Raw genomic sequence first — 18097 nt, 5'->3', positions numbered from 1 at the left:
TTCAATATTCCGCTTAAGTAGTTCAATTAAAATTTGCACAGAATATTCAGAGGTGAATATAACAGAGGCAGACTGCCCCAGTAAACACCATATTTTAACTAAACAAGTGGCAAGACAGCTAAAATGAAATAGCTGTTGATTAAAAATAGTTGAAATGGCAAGCAGTCCATTTCTTTAATAGAATATGTATAAAGAAGTAGCCTTTTTATAGCTACCCAAATTGATGCCGACTGCAGACGTGCAGACCCTGCAACTCTTGCAGGTTCCCAGAGCTTGGACAGACCGATTCCTACATTCCTGCCAATTCCAGTGGTCACCATCAGCAACCACCACCAGTTCAGGAGACTTGAACCAGTTTATGAGCAGAAGCCAACCTAGTATATATTCAAAAAGCTTTTACAAGTTCTACCCAACCACGGAGTATCCTAATAAACATCTGCAATATCCGTCCTCCAACCCGCGGGCAGGAGAGCGGCAGAGGTGGGGCAGTCCCTACGCATCCCATGCCCTCAGCCCCTTAACTGATGTGGGCTATGGCAGCCCTCTGCTGTAACTGCCTCGTGGTGTTCACCTTGCAGCTCGTGGTTGTTTAAATCCACACGCTTTTTCTCAACCCTGTGAAACAGGACAGACCACGCAAATGACTCCTCGTGATTTTTATCCCCTGAATGTTGTCTGTCTCCATGTTCTCCCAGCCATGGAAAAATGCTGCAAAGACCTAGAACCAAACGGTGATTTGGGCAAGAACAAAAGCTGAACACAAACATTTACCATGTCGTTTCAGACCTCAACGTGATACCAGTCTGTAAACCAGTCATGCTGACTTCATTTCTGCAAGGTTCCATCTTGCATGGTGTTCATTATAGCCTCAAGGTATTTTTCTGTATTAGTAGCTTTAAGGCACCTCCTTTGCACAAATCTCTTTCAGCCGATTATTCTGCCAAATATTAAGTTCTATTTCTTCAAACTGAATCTTTACTTCCTGCCAATCTCTTACAAAGTTTTATCCTACTGCCCTTTTTTCTACTACTGCAAACATACTTCTGTTTGATCTCAGTTCTTTCCTCCAGATGAGCATTTGTATCAGAAGAGACAAGACTAATTAAGCAGAAACCAAAACTGTTTTTTCCTTTAAGAGTCAAAGGTTAGATACCTGCAGAGCAGCACGAAAAGCTTGAGTTCCTATGCAGTCAAAAAACCCCACCACACTGGCTTTGAAAACCTCGTGCTAGTGATTTTAAATACAAAACTAATACGATGATAACATTTTGATAAATCTCTCTATGCGTGCATGTTAAGAGTAGGATAAAATTGAACGACAACATGAAGACGGCATGTGAAGACTCTAAAAATGAGAAGAAAAAAACCCCACCCAAATGGCAAAAAACAAAACAAACCCTGGAAAAGCAGATGCCCTCCAGAATTGAACTGGTTTTACAGTCTTGCAAATCTAATTTTCCAAATCTGATGCAACTCAAGGATGAGTTAAGGCTCCCGATGATAACTTTGCATCCCTGCACTCCCTACCTATCCACTAAAGAGTAGCTGGGAAGAAACTGCTTTATAGAAAAGAACCAAGAACTGTGTTATGCCCAAATTATTTCTTATGGAAAAAGCATAGTAAGCCTACCTCATGCATCTACTATATTCTCCCTGTTCAACCAAAAATACAGAACTGAAAGTCCGGAAAACCCCAGCACCCCAAAGAAATAACAAACCTGGCTTGCCCACATACTAAAAAAAAAAAAAAAATAAAAAATGTAAATTTGTGTAACACCAAAGCCTGCATATGCAAAGCATAAGAATGTAGTAATTATCATTAATCATTCCTTTACAAAGACTAGAACTAATTGGAGAAATAATTTGAGAAAATTGAAGTACATGACAGAAAGCATTAAGATTCATTAAGTTTCAGCTCTCTGGTCTGTCAGCTTGTCAAAAGTAGATGCCAGCTATTCTAGCATTACTGGTAAAAGACTTCATATTTTCCTAATCTTGAATAAAATTTAACCCTTCTTATAATTGCAGAACAAACTAACTACATCTGACATGATACATTTTTTGTTAAAAGACATTTGTGTCTACATTTTTGTAAATCAGGGAAACTGAACTTGCTGAAGTTTCATTATAAAGCATTTGCAGATTCAATAGGTATTTTGTATTTATTTATATTATTTGAGAGGTGCCAGCACACATTCCAAAAAACAAACCAGAAAAGAGGCATTTGAATAAAAAGTTACATTGGAAAAGACATCCACACTGCTCCACACCTATGCCTCAAATTCACTTTGACCAGAAAAGCCAATAAACATGCAACAAGTTCTGACATTATTTGTCCTAATGGTTACAGCGAAGAGTGTGAGTAACTATAAAGCAATTGCAAAGATGTAAGACAAACTTAGAAGCTCATCTGCACATAGCCATTAAATCAAACAGCTCTGGTTAACTTCAGCTGCGCTTTCAGCAACCTCAGCCTTGGTGAGCACACCCTGCACCCATCCCAGTCCTTGCAACAGCAGCAGGGAAAGAGACAAACAAATTTTATGTCCCTCTATTTGTTGCCCTGGGATAACCCTCCCCAGGTAAGCTGTACTGCTACAGGCTTTTGATCCATTGTAATAGAACACAGTCCTGCTGTAGGGGAGAAACGAAGACTTGGTTGTGTAAGAACTCCCACGTGTGTCTGAAAGGAACAGCCCATCTGCAAGATGGGACAAGATGCAAAATTTCATAGACTTTCCCCACCCCCCTCCTCTTAAAACATATGGTGTGGGCTTTACCGAGAAAATCGCAGGTCTTCACCTGGGGATGGTGCGACTACCCTAGCAAGATTTAGTCTTTGCCGACCACCGTAGATAAACATTTTAGTTGCATACTTCAGTAGCAAGTAGGTGGTTTGTCGTACAACTTCAAAACTTGATAAACACAGCTGTGTTAGAAAATCATGTACATAATGCATAAAATTTTAAAGCTTACAGAAAGTTACCAACTTAATGAAAGATGTAAATAGTTTACTTGGCAATTAAGGTTAAAATAGGAGGCTAGCCTGCAGTTAAAGCTTCCATGCTTTAAGAAGTCACCCTATTAGAATTTTTTTGCATATGCTTCAAAATTTACCTTTATTAATCGAAATGGCTCAGTCAACTATGCAGTGAAAAACGTGGGTAGTCAAAAAACCATAACTGCTTAAAATGCAGCACAAATTGCCTCCATTCTGATCAGCGCCACAAAGTTTAACATAGTGCAATTTATTTTCTACATGACATCACTGCCAACACATGAAACATACATAAGTTTGGCAAAGCACAGATCTTCACTCATTATATACACTGTATTTCAATCAAGGGTGTACCTGCACAAAAATACTGTTATGCTCCAAATTCTGCTAAGAATGCAAGACAAAACATTACTGTCAGGTAATGTTTTCTAAAGGAGTCCAGTCCGCTCTCTGCTTTATGAGATGATCACCACATGCTGCTACAGCTCTAAGTCTCCTTCAAAATACTTTAACTGAGAAGTCAAACCACTCTTCATAGTCTCTCTACAAGCCAAGGACAAGGGAGGTCTGTAAAAAAATTTTTCCCCTCCCGAGTCTCAAATCACAAGCTCATTTCTGTTATTTATACTTGGCTTTGGAGAAACCCAGTGTTCCACTTAAAGCATCAACTTCACATACTCTTTAAAATACAACCTGTTTGACAACCAGTGGAATGCCATCTCCATTTGAAGCCACTCCTGAATAGTCAGAGCTTAAGTCTGGGTGTTGGGGGGTTTTGCCTAGGTGCAGTGCTGGTAGTGGAAAAAGCACGTCCTTTGCATCATGCATCTGAAATGCTTCAGCTGACTTCTGCACTTGTATTTCTTCCAGCTTTCTCTGAGAGAATAAAGAAGGAATCTTCAAAATTGGCAATAAAACCATGTTCCCCTAGTGGAAAAAGTACCAAGAAGTTTGCAGAAAGATAAAACTGTTCAAAATTTCAACTAATTTTAACAGCTATTAACAGCGCTTCCTCCATTACCATACCATCACAATGTTAAGTGCAAAGTTTTGCGTATAATGGAGGCGGTTTGATCATTAATGTAATTTACTTAATAAATGTGGCAAGTAGTGGAATGGGTAATACTAACTTAAACAGTAATTATAACAAAAGTAATCCAAAAATAGAAAACCACTAATATTACAAGGTTATATTCTTCCATATAAACATAGCTACGTGTACTGAATTCTTTAATAAAACAGTAAGTTAGGTAAGATCTTAGGAAAAAAATCAGTATGTCTCATGATAAAGTTAAGATGTCATGATTAGTTCGTAACAGCTGTGATGTCTGGAGAAGAGGCTCAGGGACACACTTGAATCTGTATTTCTCACCTGTGATGGCTCAGGCTGCGCTGTGAAATACTTCTAGTGGCAGTGACAGGGACTGCTTAAGCTGGCGCTACTCGGTAGGACATCAAACTATGCCTTCAGCGTATGGCAGGGGCAGTTCTGTACAGCGAGAGATGCTTTTTACTCTAACAGCATATCTTACCAACCAAGGTTGCTTTCCCCTTCTAAAGAAAAGGGAAGGATGTATGTTGGACTTCAAATGAGAATTCTCAGAAAGCTGCTAAAGTTGTTACTAGTAATATCTTAGTTAAACCAAGATTCAGATAAATTAAGACCATAAAACCTTTTAGCAGAAACATTCAACTAAAAGGAGGAAAAGCTTTATTTGTGTGCCTGGTTTCCACACAAAGGACTATTAGACTTCATTTTAGAAGGAAAATAGTTGCTTTTTTCAATCAATGCTAATTGAACCCATTTTGCTGAATAACAAAGAAAACTTTTGTATGATGACAAGATAAACAGAAGAAAAATTACTTCATGAAGACTAAAAAAAAACCAAACGAATTAGTGAAGTTTAATAATTCTTCACCAAATTCTTGAACTGAGCTTCAAATTTCAGGGATTGCATAAATAATTTTCATTACCATTCACAGTGGTAACCAGTCACGTTTACCTTGGAGGTTACTAAACTGTCTGGGAAGGTGTAAGTCATGCCATTATTCATATAAGCCCCCACAAGGAACTTTGAGCTGAATCATTACAGAGTAATTTAAGGGATGTATGTTTTAAGCAAACATTGAGAATTTTGCATGTACCTACACACAAAACAGCAACGTGCTACGCTGAGATACTCAAGACCGCCCTGTGACGACAGCGAGGTATCCTTATTTGTTACCCAAGTCATCCTAGGAAGAACTGCAGGGGTTGACTGTGCCACATTCTTGCCGTAGCCTAGATAACACAAGACAGGTAACTGTGTGTGTTCAAATGACCTGCATCATGTTTATAAACTTACCTTGGCATCATGGTTTTCTGGAGTTTGGTGCATCCAAAGTCAAATACAGAGCAGCCTATCAGTAGCACTACATATCTTCGCAAGGTATCGATAAGCGTATTACACCCCACAAACTGCCCAGACAGATTATTCTTACATACCACTGCTCCCATAACAAATGCAAGCAATATTTCTGTGGTCACAATAAGCCTATACTCCTTGACAAGAAAAAAAAAACCAAGACGGTTTGCAATGGTAAATGGAAAAAGAAACCAAATCTCTTGGAAACCACGAGGCCCATCTTCATTACCACAGGATCAACTCTTCTTCCCACTGAGCATCGGCTCTGACAGTCTGTATAAAGGCAGTCATTTCTCAGACAAGTTACAAGCTGTTCGGAGGTCTAAGTTATTGGAGTGTCAAAATGGAAAAAATAACAAAGTTATGGAGATCAGAGCAAGACTGCAATATGATCCTCCCCAGGAAAGGTTTCCAGAAGGACAGCAGCATATTTTACACTAGACTGATTGACAGTGCTAATAAAATGCTTCTCTCCTTTGAGAAAGGTTAAGGTAGCCATTGGGAACATATACAGGGGAAAAAAAAAAAAAAAAAACATATACAAGCCACACAGACACATTCTGTATAATTAACAACTTTATTGTAACTTGATGTGCTGAAATGCAAAAATATTTTCAGCAACAAGGTACAAAAAGTATTTCACCATTAACATCAGCTGATAAAAAAGGCTGGATGGTTTGATACAACTGTTTACATATCTGAATTCTCTTTAATCATTTCCACCCCAAAACAGGTCTAAGTTATTTCACTGGTTTAATTTCTAAAATAGGACTCATTGATCTTAAGCCTTCAAAAACCAGGTTACAAATACAGTGAAGTTCCTTGCAAAACACTTGAAATAGTGAATTCCCTTTACAAACGTAGTCCATTTACTGTAAGCAGAAGCCAGGTTATGAGATTAAGTCAGTATCTTGTTAGCTAAGGAGCTAAACTCTGCACTAAATATGCTATCAACACCAGACAAAGAGGACAGTTAACATTCCACTTGTCAATTACAAAAAAATAAATCAATTAAGCTTAGAAATTTTAACCAACTGTAAAATTCAACAATATTTCAGGTAGCAATACCTCACATTTGCAATTCACTGTCTTTTATGAAACACAGTTTCAAATACTGCACATAGTTTTATTCTCCCAAGGGAGAAATCTTACCACGAGCATTTAAAAGGAACATAATCTCCATGTAAATCTTCTACTGACCTTCTGTGCAAAGGTGAATTTTATACTAAGTACTCAACGTTTAGAAAAACATCAGAACTAGAGTAACTTGTAAAACTAACTTTGTGTCCATGATTATCACATTTTGACATACACTTATTTTGTAACAGCAAATATTTTTACATTTTCACAAAAATATACCCTTACTTAACTTGTATCTGTAATGCTTATTTTGTGTGTAGTTTTTACCTCAGTGAAACTGAATTTAGGAAGCAAGAATCAACATGCAAGAGAGCTCACATGGGTAATTTGTAACTTTTCCATCTCAACTGTGTATCAAATAGCATTCTCCTTCACCTTTAAAAATCCCTTTTAAAAAGATCTCGTATCCTGTTAAATCTTCTCTTCATCATTACAACAGTTTCCTAAAAGGCACAATGTGTTCATACTTCTGCATGCAGTAAATGGACTAGGAGATAAGGATTTATTGAAGCATCTTCCACCCAAAGTATCTCCTTAGGAGAGGTTCAAACGGGAAAAAAAAAATAATATATATATAATACATAATAGCATTTTAACAGCAAATTTGAGTCCTTATTTTTAGAAAGTCAAAGTCATTCTTGACAAAAAACACCACACAGTCATACACACGCGCACGCACACACAGGACACATGCAGGGTTCTCCCCAGAGAAGTATGGAAGCGGTGGTTCACACGTATCTGAGGGAGTAGTGTTGGCAAGCCAAAACATGGCACCTTCATACATTATATTCCTAATCTGTATAGAAAACTAAGAAACCCCCGCTAAGATTTCAGCCTGAAAAAAAACCTGTCCGTTGTATGAGATAGTCTTATATCTGCTGCACTTAGAACTGACAACTGAGGTTTTAAAAGGGCAAGCTCTTGAGATGTGGAGAATAAAAAAAGCTACTGAATCCAAAGGAGAAGGTTGCAATTACCAGCTATCCCGTTCCAGTGAGAACACTGCATGTAGTTATTATAGAAGCAGTGAATAAATTAGTGCACTCACTTAAGAATATGGCAACCATTTTACCTTTTTCTTAAGAGCTGACAAACCTTGAAAACATACATAATAAATAAAATCAAATCTAAACAAATCAATTGTCATTCTTGTTGGGTTGGTGGGGTTTTTTCCTGTTAATGCATGGTATACAATGCCTGACTTGAGAAGTGGACACTCTATGATGAAGATAATAGTACAGCACAGTGTCTCACATTTTTTGGTACAAAGTGTGCTATTAAGCTTCTAAAAGAAAAGTTTTCATGGAAGTCTAAGCTTTCCATTTGACTACTGTATGTTGTTACTTTAGAACAAGCTGAACTGGACAATCATTACAGCATTAAATATTCAAGTCACTTCGTATGTCAGAGCTGCAAGTTTTACCAGTGATAAGTATGAGGATATATAGTTCTAACGCATAACACAGTGCAGCAAAAACATCACTATTTTGGAGGGAACAATTATCTTTACATCTTATTGTGAAGAATGCTTACGAGACCTTATTTTAGATAAATATTTAAAAATTGATAAAAGGATAAATCTTTGTAAATATATAATTTGATGCCTTACATACTATTAAAGTTTCTGATTTTACACTTTATCCATCAAAGATTTAGTTAGAAGGTAAGAAGAAAATGCACATTTAGAGGTTACTTTATTCTTCAAACTTGGACCGGGCGTTTTTTCCAATTTATCTTTGCTAATGGTTTACTAGATGCCAAAGTATAAAACTATACACTCTTTCCTCTAAAAATTTTGTTCAGCGCAAATTTAGGTGAATCTTAATGATATGAGGATGGAGATAGATTTTTAAGATGGTAAATCTGAAATTCTTCCTCTCTCCTCCCTGCATAACTCCTTTTAATAGAGAAACTAAAACCCTTATGCAAATATGTTTATAAATTAGGTGAGATCTCCTCCCATTCCCCACTGCTAAACCCAAGTCTTCCCAGAAAAGAAATATAGCATATTATCACTATTACAGTAAACTCAATGCAATAACTCAGGAAACATTTAGAGTGTGCACTACTGCAGAATTTTCCTCCCAATTGTAAACAAAGCTATCAAACACTGAGGATGTTGATATTAAAGCTAAGATTTATATAATAAGGAACTGGCCCATGACAAGCAGTTTACAAATGTTTCATCCTTTTCACATTATGCAGAATTTCAATACCATCCACAATGCTAGCACAATAACTGAAATGCAAGACTGAGCAAGTCTCTGCTTGCAAATACCATCTGACATTTTGGGGAAATATTCCTCTTGATGTGCACATAACCTCCTTAGGTGTTAATGGAAGCTGTGCACATCCGTCAAGATGGGAAAAAATCCCTTCAAAATTTTACCATTCACATGCCTTTTTCAGATAAGCGAAAAATATTCTGTTAGTTAAATATGAAAGCTTGCAATAGCCACCTTCAATTGAGTCTTAAAAAGACATGCCTTTCTTTCTAACAAAACTAAATCCCATGTGGCTGTGGGCATCTTAAAATGTATCTAAAAAGTTAAGCCACAATTACCTGTACCTCATTATCATCAAAAGCAAAATATATATGTACCACACAACATACAAAAGTTACACGTTAAAAGTGCATATTCAGAATCCATTTGGCCCATTTCTTCAATTTACATTTGGTCATTCTATGCATCCTTTACTTTTCTATGAAACCATACACGTGGGATATATTTTTTCCATACACAACACTATTCTGTTTTCACATTGAACTCTTTACCTCTCGGTCAGTTCTGCATTAAATGTAAACTAATGATGGACCGTAAAGAAACACAAGCAAGAGGTTTATTCTGTGTTTCTTTTTACCATTTGGACAGCTTTGACACACACACAATAAGCATTACAAACTGTAATGAAAATACATTTTTGGGCCAAACCATTGCATATTTGCCCCCACAATGAAAAATAAATTATGTTCAAAGCAGTATATTGCCATAAATAGCCTATAGGCATCTGCTGAAGGTAAACAGGCTCTCCCTATATTTAGCACTTGTCTAGGGTACATGATGTGCCTCTGGTTCAAGTGCTTCTAATGAGAGGCTAGTTAAAACCTTCCAGTTAGCACAGGACCAAACTATAATCATTTTCTTTTCTTCTGAAAATAATGGAAGATCCCTTTCAAAAATTAATCTTCAGTTATCAACTTTACTGCATTATGGAGCTAGTGCAATCCTGCAGAGCCTAGTCAAAAAGACAAGGCACATTTAAAAATAATAATTAAAAAAATCAAGATACATTAAACTATATGGACTAGAGAGTCATTGAAGATAATTTAAGGCCTTTCAGTGAATTAGAGTAATCAGTCTAATTTAAAGCTGAGGATTAAACCATAAATTATCCATCTGAAAAGCAAACAATAGGCTTTTTCAGCTTCTGTTCTGTGGACAAGGATAACAAAAACTCTTGTTATGGTTTGTGAAAACACCTCTGGACATGGAGGAGTAGAGTCAATTCAATTTCTCTAAAGTTCATGGAAGTTTTCATGACTGTTTTAGCCGTTTGCGTGGAATGCCAAACTGTGGACACTGTGCAGATGCTAGTGCGCGAAAGGCCTCTGCTACTAAGTGAGGGTGGGAGTGGATCATGGACTTCCAACCTGCTGTTTCCATTATGTCTGTTGCTTGGCTGAAAACAGAAGTATTAAGAATGGTCACACAATTTTACAAACCAAATGCACAAATGCACAGTGGAGAAGAGCAGGCAAGGCAGAACTACTGCAGAAGGGCAGTTGAGCGCTATCAGACAATAGGCTTTATGAATGCCAGTAAAATTGCCATTCAAAGGCAGCAAATTGCAATTTGGTTATATTAATATCATCACATGTAGGACACAGGGTACTTATTCTGCTCTACTCTGTACCAGCAAGACCTCAGGTAGCAAATAGTGTCCAATACTGGGCACCGTGTTAAGATAACTGCCTTGAAATTGCTCAGGAAAACCAATAAAAATAAGAGGGAAAGTAGAAGTGAGGTCTAGTGCAGAGACAAAAAGCAAGGGAAGACACGGTAACCTCATTACCTAGAAGGGCATGCTCAATTTGGGGAGAGAGAAGGATGATAAGATGAATCAGCTGAAACTGCAGCAAAAATGATGTAGTTCATGCACTAGAAAAGCCACAAAGACAGATTGGCTGGCTAACTACAGAACCCTTTACTGGGAGCTCGCAGTTACAGTACCAGTAGAGCATACTTGAGAACATTTACTCTTTCTTCAGTACAAGATAACGGACTACATTTAGAATGACTTTCAATGGCCACTGTTGATTTTGAACTAACACAGAAGGAACAACAGATTTCAGCAAGTAGAACACTGACGTCCAGGTGATTAAAAACTATGTATTTACTTTCTTATGAAATAATGTAGAATAAAACCATAAAATCCATTCTGTACATGAAGAATATTACACTGGTTGGGATGCATCCCACATTGACACAGGATCAATTTGTAATTTGGAACCAACAGCTTATGCCTCAAGCCCAAGTTTCCACGACCCTGCAATTTCAAAAGCCTCTCATGACCACCTTCACACTGCTTCAGGACCACTGTCAAGCATAAAGTTAACAGCTGACCTCTACACTATATGATCTCTAAAAAAACCTTTTGCAGATTTCTAATGCAAGCCTTTAATCTTCTGCTGCAAGTCAGTAAAGGTAAGTGCCTGAAGAAACAAAACCAAAGTTCATACTCCCTGGTGCCCAGAGCCAGTAAATTAAACCAGGCCCTCTCACATTACTTCTTTGGTTTATTGCAGATGCTTTAGCTGAACTTAAGATGACCAGCATCTTCACTACCAATTACCAAAGGCAGAATTCAGCTCAGTAAATTCCAAATCACTTGAGAAGGAACATGTCAACTAGTTTACATTATTGTGCATTCTGACTTATCTTTTTTAATTTTCCTACTGGCATTTTACTATTTACCTTCCACCACCCACTTCCTTGTCCATGTAATGCTTAATCAATAGTCCTGTGAAGATGTTTCTGGCTTTTTTTTTTTTAAAAAAAAAAAAAAAAAAAAAAAAAAAAGAAGCAGAAACACTAGTATTAACTGGTACAACACAGCTTATAACTTCTCTGGAGATTCTGACCGTAAGTAGTAAGTGCTCTGCTATTCTTTTACTGTTCCAGCCTACCACTGGCTATTCTGAAGCTGGCTGTCTTCTATTCCATGATTCACTTGAGCTGTTCTAAACATATGCTGCAATCTGTCCTACAGTCCCACATATTCTCAACCTATTTCCAGTGTAGGCCTGAGCACTTACGGACTCAGCCAGATCAGAGGGACCTGACTGACCAGTTGTGTGGCCTCAATACTAGCGCTGGCATGGGGGAAGGTGCACAAACATGTTGCCTAAGGCAAAAAGAGCAACTGCCCTCCTTTCTTTGGAAAGGCTGCAGGCTCAGATTGACCCAAGGAAGTCTGGAAACCACACTGGGGTTGTCACTCCTCCAGCCACAAACCTGGTTAGTCAAGAGAATGGTTTCCTTTATAAAGGTTGCTGACACCACCTCACAGCACTGCTGTGTCCCTGGGAAAGGAAGGAAAGCCAGCTACAGTTACGATCTCACACTGAAGGGCAGTTAACTGTCCCTGTCGTTTAAGGAGGAAGTCACAATCACAACCGGGTTAGCATCTGCTGAAGCCTACTTCCGATCAGTGACTGCCCTCAGCAGTGTGGAAATGAATCAACAGTTCTTAAGATCTGCAGTCTGTTTAGCACTGTTTGCACAGAACATCGTGAGGCAGGGAAACTTACTTGCTATTCCAGTTTTTCCCATCTTTACACCCAAGCTGTCTAAGAACACTGCACCTGTAAGAGAGAACCGTGCTAATATTGAAAAGGTGCACAAAGCATAAATACAAATATATTTAGAGTCTCAAATATTACTTGCCTGTTAATAAAGTCTATTGCTTGTGCTTTTAACTGTTCAGCGCTGTGCAAATCTGCGAGGATAAGAATGTCAGCAACATTTTCTACCGAGAGGTTACTACACAGTGCTTCCTCACACATGACCTTCAGCCGTTCCAGTGCATACTGATAAAAGAAAAAACTACACTAATCATTCTTCAAACTCGTTCTTTCTACCGTTATCTCTACAGCTTAACACAGTTCCAGTCATGAAAATGCTTGGTGCCTCCCACACTTAAACTGCTTCCAAACAGGTAATTCAAAATTCAATATGCTGCACTGATGAGTCCTCAAAGGGTAAGAAATGCATTAGGTTTGACACAAACTGAGCAAATGCTTACTAGGAGAACTTTTAATAAAACAACAAAACCAACTTATTCAGAAATTTTCTTTTTCCTTCAGTTTGGTAAGGGAAAAAAGCAAGGAACAGACATGGGCTCTTTATCAAAATCATCATTAGATGGGGTTACATCTCTAAGCAAGAGACAAGAAATTATACAATGGAAAGTATCTGTTAAACTATCCAAGGGAAAATACATTAGCCTGTTTGAAACTACCTTGTTCCAAGTTTAGCCCCATCCCCATCTGAATTTCTTAATTTCTTCCATACCCTTGACACAGCCTACCAGAAAACTGAGTAATCGCATTCCCACATTATATTTGCGTGAATAAACTGTGCTTTCTTGAGGCAAGCCATGGTCTGAACAGGTTTCATTCAGCTGTATACATTTCTACTGAGATCTTACTCATCCCATTTAGTTTAGCATCTTTCAGATACAGTTTTCAAGTCCGAAAAGAATTTCAGCCACATAAGTGGCATATATTCAAATTGCCAGTCACGTGTTTGTGTTAGCAACTGTTCATGCAACAAAGAAACACCACTTAAGAAAACTCAATTTATTAGGCTAACATCTATCTAGACCTATGCATTTTTACTTCCATTTTATTACTACAGTATTCCTCAGGTTACCTCTACTTACAGTAAATACATATAAATTGCAACAATCTGTACCCACCAGGTAATTCAGCAGTGTAATGCCTTTGGTAATATGCAGAACACTCATTTCTTAGATTATTATTATTTCACATTCAGAACAAATAGCAAAAATTTTCTAGCAGTTTTTTACTGTTACAAAAAGCTACAGGGACCTCCTAGATCACCATTTTTGTTTTCTGGTATTGTGGACAAGCATGCAACTGTACATTATAATATTCTCTACATTTATCAATTATGCCCTAAATAAAGGCCATCATTCATAAAACACCACCATTTCCCCTTCCTGCTTGAGTGTACTGAAACTTAACAAAAGACCATCAGCTTTGGAAGGTGAGATGCTGGCAGTGACAGGTGAAAAGAGTAAGAGTAGTAAGTCACCAAAGGGCAGCATCAGGTCAAGAGATGATGAAAAAAAAAAAAAAAAACGAACACATTAAGCTGCCAGAAAAGAAATTATAAGTGTTTCTTGAAATTAACTACTGGGATGACTTACACTACCTTAAATGACTTAATTGAGATTGATTATGAGAATAGGCTGGTTTTATCACTAATGTTTTACGGATATGACTGCACAGCCAATGCAGAAATTGCAAAGTTAGTTTAACAAATTGCCACACTCAGCTGAGAGTGAAAAAAGTTTCCAATTACACAAACTGAAATTAGTATTTTCCGGATTCTAAACTACTTATGCCTCCTCAGGGAAAGACAACTGTGTGCCCTCTGAGGACAGTTAACTAAAATTTCAACCCAAGTTTTAAAGCAGTGAAGAAAAAAACCAAGGTATGGGTCAAGTTTTTAAAGTGTAAGAAAAACTGTAAATGATGCTATGAAAGGGAATAATCTCACCTTAATTTCTGTGCTGTTATAAGTCCCCTCACCTCAAAAATAATAGTAAAAAAAATATTTCACAGAGCAACAATTTAAAGAATAGAAAAGAGCCCAATACAGAAGCTATGAAAGATTAGAATTACTATATTTGTAAGGAAGACAAAAAATGTCTGAAGCAGCAGTATTTTAGGGAGCAGAGTTAATTCAAACACTTGTATAAATCCTCTTTAAGAATACGAAGAACTAGGATACATTTCATTTGAGACCAATTTTCCAAATCATATTGCTGATAAAAAAAATTTGGATAGTAAGTATAATTAATATCTGAAACTTCTGATCAAGAAATATTTATAAGACTTGTACTGCTAAAGATAAGCCTGTTCTCTCCCATCTTTCTCCATTTCTGATGAGATCTGGTTTTCATATTAATATCAAAATATATATCAAACTGAAAAGATACTTTTATTTTAGAAGAATGTTACAAAGATTAGGTTTGAGAACAGGAGTCCGTTACTTACTTTGTCTGCAGCTGCCAACAAATTGTCAGCCATTTTTTCAAGGTTTGGTGCTTTTCCTGTGTAAATGAATCTCATCATTTCTTTAAAAACTTCAGGGTCTACATCATTTATTTCTACACGATTCTGGTGAAGAAGAATAATCAATAAAAGCCTCTGGTTTAGCTACAACTTTAAAGTGAACATATCAAGCATCACCTGCACGGACACTACAAGCATTTGCCATCCATCATACAAAAATTCTTATACATTTAAGTTAACATTCAACCATATTAAGCAAAAAGTAATCAAAATCAGTAGCTCTTAAAGTCAGGCAGAAATCTGTTGGAAAAGCCTCAACAATAAAAAATTATTGCTGCTTTTTTTTCCTAGAAATGTCTAATTCTGGACTCTATTGCACAGGCTGTACATACAACTCAAGGCACAGTTTCAGAAATATTTGAAAGTGGTGCAGAGTTTCCAGCTTGACAATGATGTGTTTGGAACATCACAAGTCAGAGCAGCAGACAGAACAAAGTGAGCCATTTTTGGCTTGACTTAAATTGAGTCAACACAGCCTGTTTTGTTCTCAGAATCCAAAAAGCAAACAAAGCAGCACATCTAGCTGACATTGTGTAGCTGAAGACTGTCCTAATAAAACTGTGGTATTGTGTGCTTCACCCATGCTCTAATAGTATTCCCTATAAGCAACTAATGAAGTAGGAAATAATGTCAAAGATATACAAGCAAGCAACAGACTTTTGAACGGAGTACAAAACTCACAGGCTATCAGCCCATGAGATGTAAACGTTCTGGTTCCCTGTCCACTGAACCACATACAGCATTTAGGAGTAGGGCTGCACTACTGAAGCTGTGACACGTCCAAGTTTCTTTCAGTCCAAAAATCTCGATAAAATGCTTCCAATATTCCAATTCTACCTGTGAAAGTTTCCAGACTAGAGAAGTGCAGCGGAGAAAAACACCACGTCAGTGAAACACTGTTGTGCTACAGCACCATATTTATCTGATTTATTTGTTCACACAAGTGGCACTATTGCAGCCTCCGTAACTAAGTGATGATCACCTACTACAGTCCTTGAGGTAGCTGATCAGTCCCTTGCTTTTTCATGGGTTCTGCCTGTAACCAACCCATTTTAGATATTATTCTTCATGAAATACACAAACAACTCCTCATTGTGGGAGATATCAAGTGCATAAAAGCAGAAGCAGCTCTCTGCTGATTAAGTAACTACCCGTCCAGAACACTTATACAGACTTATACAGGTCAAGTGCCTGCAGGAACTGTGAATGAGGAGAGCTTCACTGCCTCGGGGCTTAGTTTGAGTCATAATTCACCTATTGTTTGTGTCATAGCTACCATATAAAATGTTTTAATGCACTACAGCAAAATCTTAATCAAGTCAATCAGCTTACGTGAAGGAATAAAAGCACAAAGGGGAAGAGATTACTAGGTCAACTACATCAGTAGCTAATGTTAAAAAAAACAACCAACCAACACTGATCTTGGGCAGATAGCACCTGAAAGAACAAATCCTCCCTCCAGAACATCTGCATGGTCAGCCCTATCTGCTCTTTCTAAACAAAGAAACTCCCCCAGAACTCAACAGGAGAGTGTTCAGGAGTAGTACCTCCTCCACTCATGCACCACCATGCAGTACTCATCTTCCTCAACCGGCAATACTTGAAGATCTCTGCAACTTTCCCCTTTTTCATAAGGTACAAATATTTACAGGTGAAGTTTTCTGTCAGGCTTACCTTTTTGCTTTCCTCCATTTCATGCTCAAACATTGCATTAAAAACTGGAGATCGTGCTGTATCAAGAAAGGTAAATATTAAATATAATCAAATTTTAAACTTTTAGCAATTTAAATTACAAAATAATAGCAATACAAAAGTAGAAAGTACCTGCAAGGACAGATTTATGAGCTTTGAATTCTTGTCCTCCTACATAAAAACTGCAATCTGTAAATCTTGTTGTTTCCCAGAGATTCCCTAAATCTTCTGCTAGTCGACATTCAGGTACCTTCAAAGTGTTTGTATTAGACTGTCCTGATATATTTACTGAGTCTTGGACCACGCTTACCTAACAGAAAATCACAGCAAGACAACTCCTTCATAACTGAATGCTAACAATAAATAAATTACAGTACCTATTGCTAGAACTTCAGCAATTCCAAAGCAAAGCAAAAAACAATAGTTTCTGGCATTAGGCCAGAGCCATAAAAGCAAACTGTAAAGCATTGGTTTAAGTATCATAAAACAAACACAGCTTTACATACAGACTCTAATATTGTGTATTTATCCAACCAAAACAAAAAGAGAGAGCACAATACCACATGCCACCTGACAGAAATGCCAGAGTAAATAAGTCAAGGACAGATATGGGTTTTGGGATACCAGTGGGATCAAAAAGGAAGTTAATGCTATTTCAGAGATAAATTTAACACTTCAACGTTCTTCACATGTGTAATTAAAATATATACACTACAAAATCCTAAACAGATCATCAGGATCACAAGGTCACTGAAAATGTGAAGATCCACATAAAGTTTGAATAGTATGATATTTCTAATTTTAATTACAGTAAGTTTATACTTAACGTGCAATGTGATAATGCAAATTAAGTGCAAGTAACATAGTCCCTTCATTATTTCATTTTACTGTGTCCAACTGAGGCAGGAATCACAAGTGATTGTCTTCCAAACGAGATTAAAAGCCATTATTTTAGAAATAATAGCCAATGAAATACAAGATGTAGTAGGTAACTTCAATAATGAAACACATGGTCACAGGATGTAATTTTTGTACAGAACTAGTTAAGAAAACTGCGAAATATGTGCATTTGAAGTGAATATACTGCTGTTATTTTCCATCAAGTCTTTTACATAAAGACAGTAGCATTCTTTTTTTCATGTATCTTTACATATTAAGTCATTTTAATCAGTATGTTGTGAAAACAGAAGAATCCAGCAAGTTTTACTTCTGCTGTCTGAGATCACATGCCTGAGAATAAAACCTTCATAAGGAAGAGCCATACTACAAGATCTTGATAACTGCATCTCCCAAATACAGAAAATTAGGATTATATATTCAAGAGAAATGCTGACACTGTTAAGATCAGTGCTTTGTTTGATTTCCTGAGGCACAGCATCTGGAATAAATCTGGCATAAAGCAAAAATAGCATAGCTAAGCTTCACAGAAGTTGGAGCACTGCAAACCAAACTCCAGATCAGAAGAGGGGGACGATC

The 18097-nt window shown here is 37.3% G+C and overlaps 1 protein-coding gene across 1 annotated transcript in view; it reads right to left on the bottom strand.

Moving 5' to 3' along the window:
• Positions 1-5961: 5961 nt before the first annotated feature.
• SPOPL (speckle type BTB/POZ protein like) overlaps positions 5962-18097 on the bottom strand; it is a 37710-nt gene continuing 25574 nt past the window's right edge. The window contains exons 6-11 of the mRNA XM_080399673.1: positions 16754-16931; positions 16604-16659; positions 14852-14974; positions 12492-12634; positions 12356-12409; positions 5962-10224 (exon numbers count right to left, since the gene is read on the bottom strand). Of these exons, the coding sequence (XP_080255799.1) occupies positions 10080-10224; positions 12356-12409; positions 12492-12634; positions 14852-14974; positions 16604-16659; positions 16754-16931 (699 nt within the window). The 3' untranslated portion in view covers positions 5962-10079. The remainder of the gene's footprint in view (positions 10225-12355; positions 12410-12491; positions 12635-14851; positions 14975-16603; positions 16660-16753; positions 16932-18097) is intronic.

This window comes from Falco punctatus (genome assembly GCF_963210335.1).
Source record: "Falco punctatus genome assembly, chromosome: 8".
NCBI classification, from domain to species: domain Eukaryota; kingdom Metazoa; phylum Chordata; class Aves; order Falconiformes; family Falconidae; genus Falco; species Falco punctatus.
The sequence above is the reverse complement of the archived record's forward strand: the minus strand, read 5'-3'. Positions and strand labels throughout refer to the sequence as shown.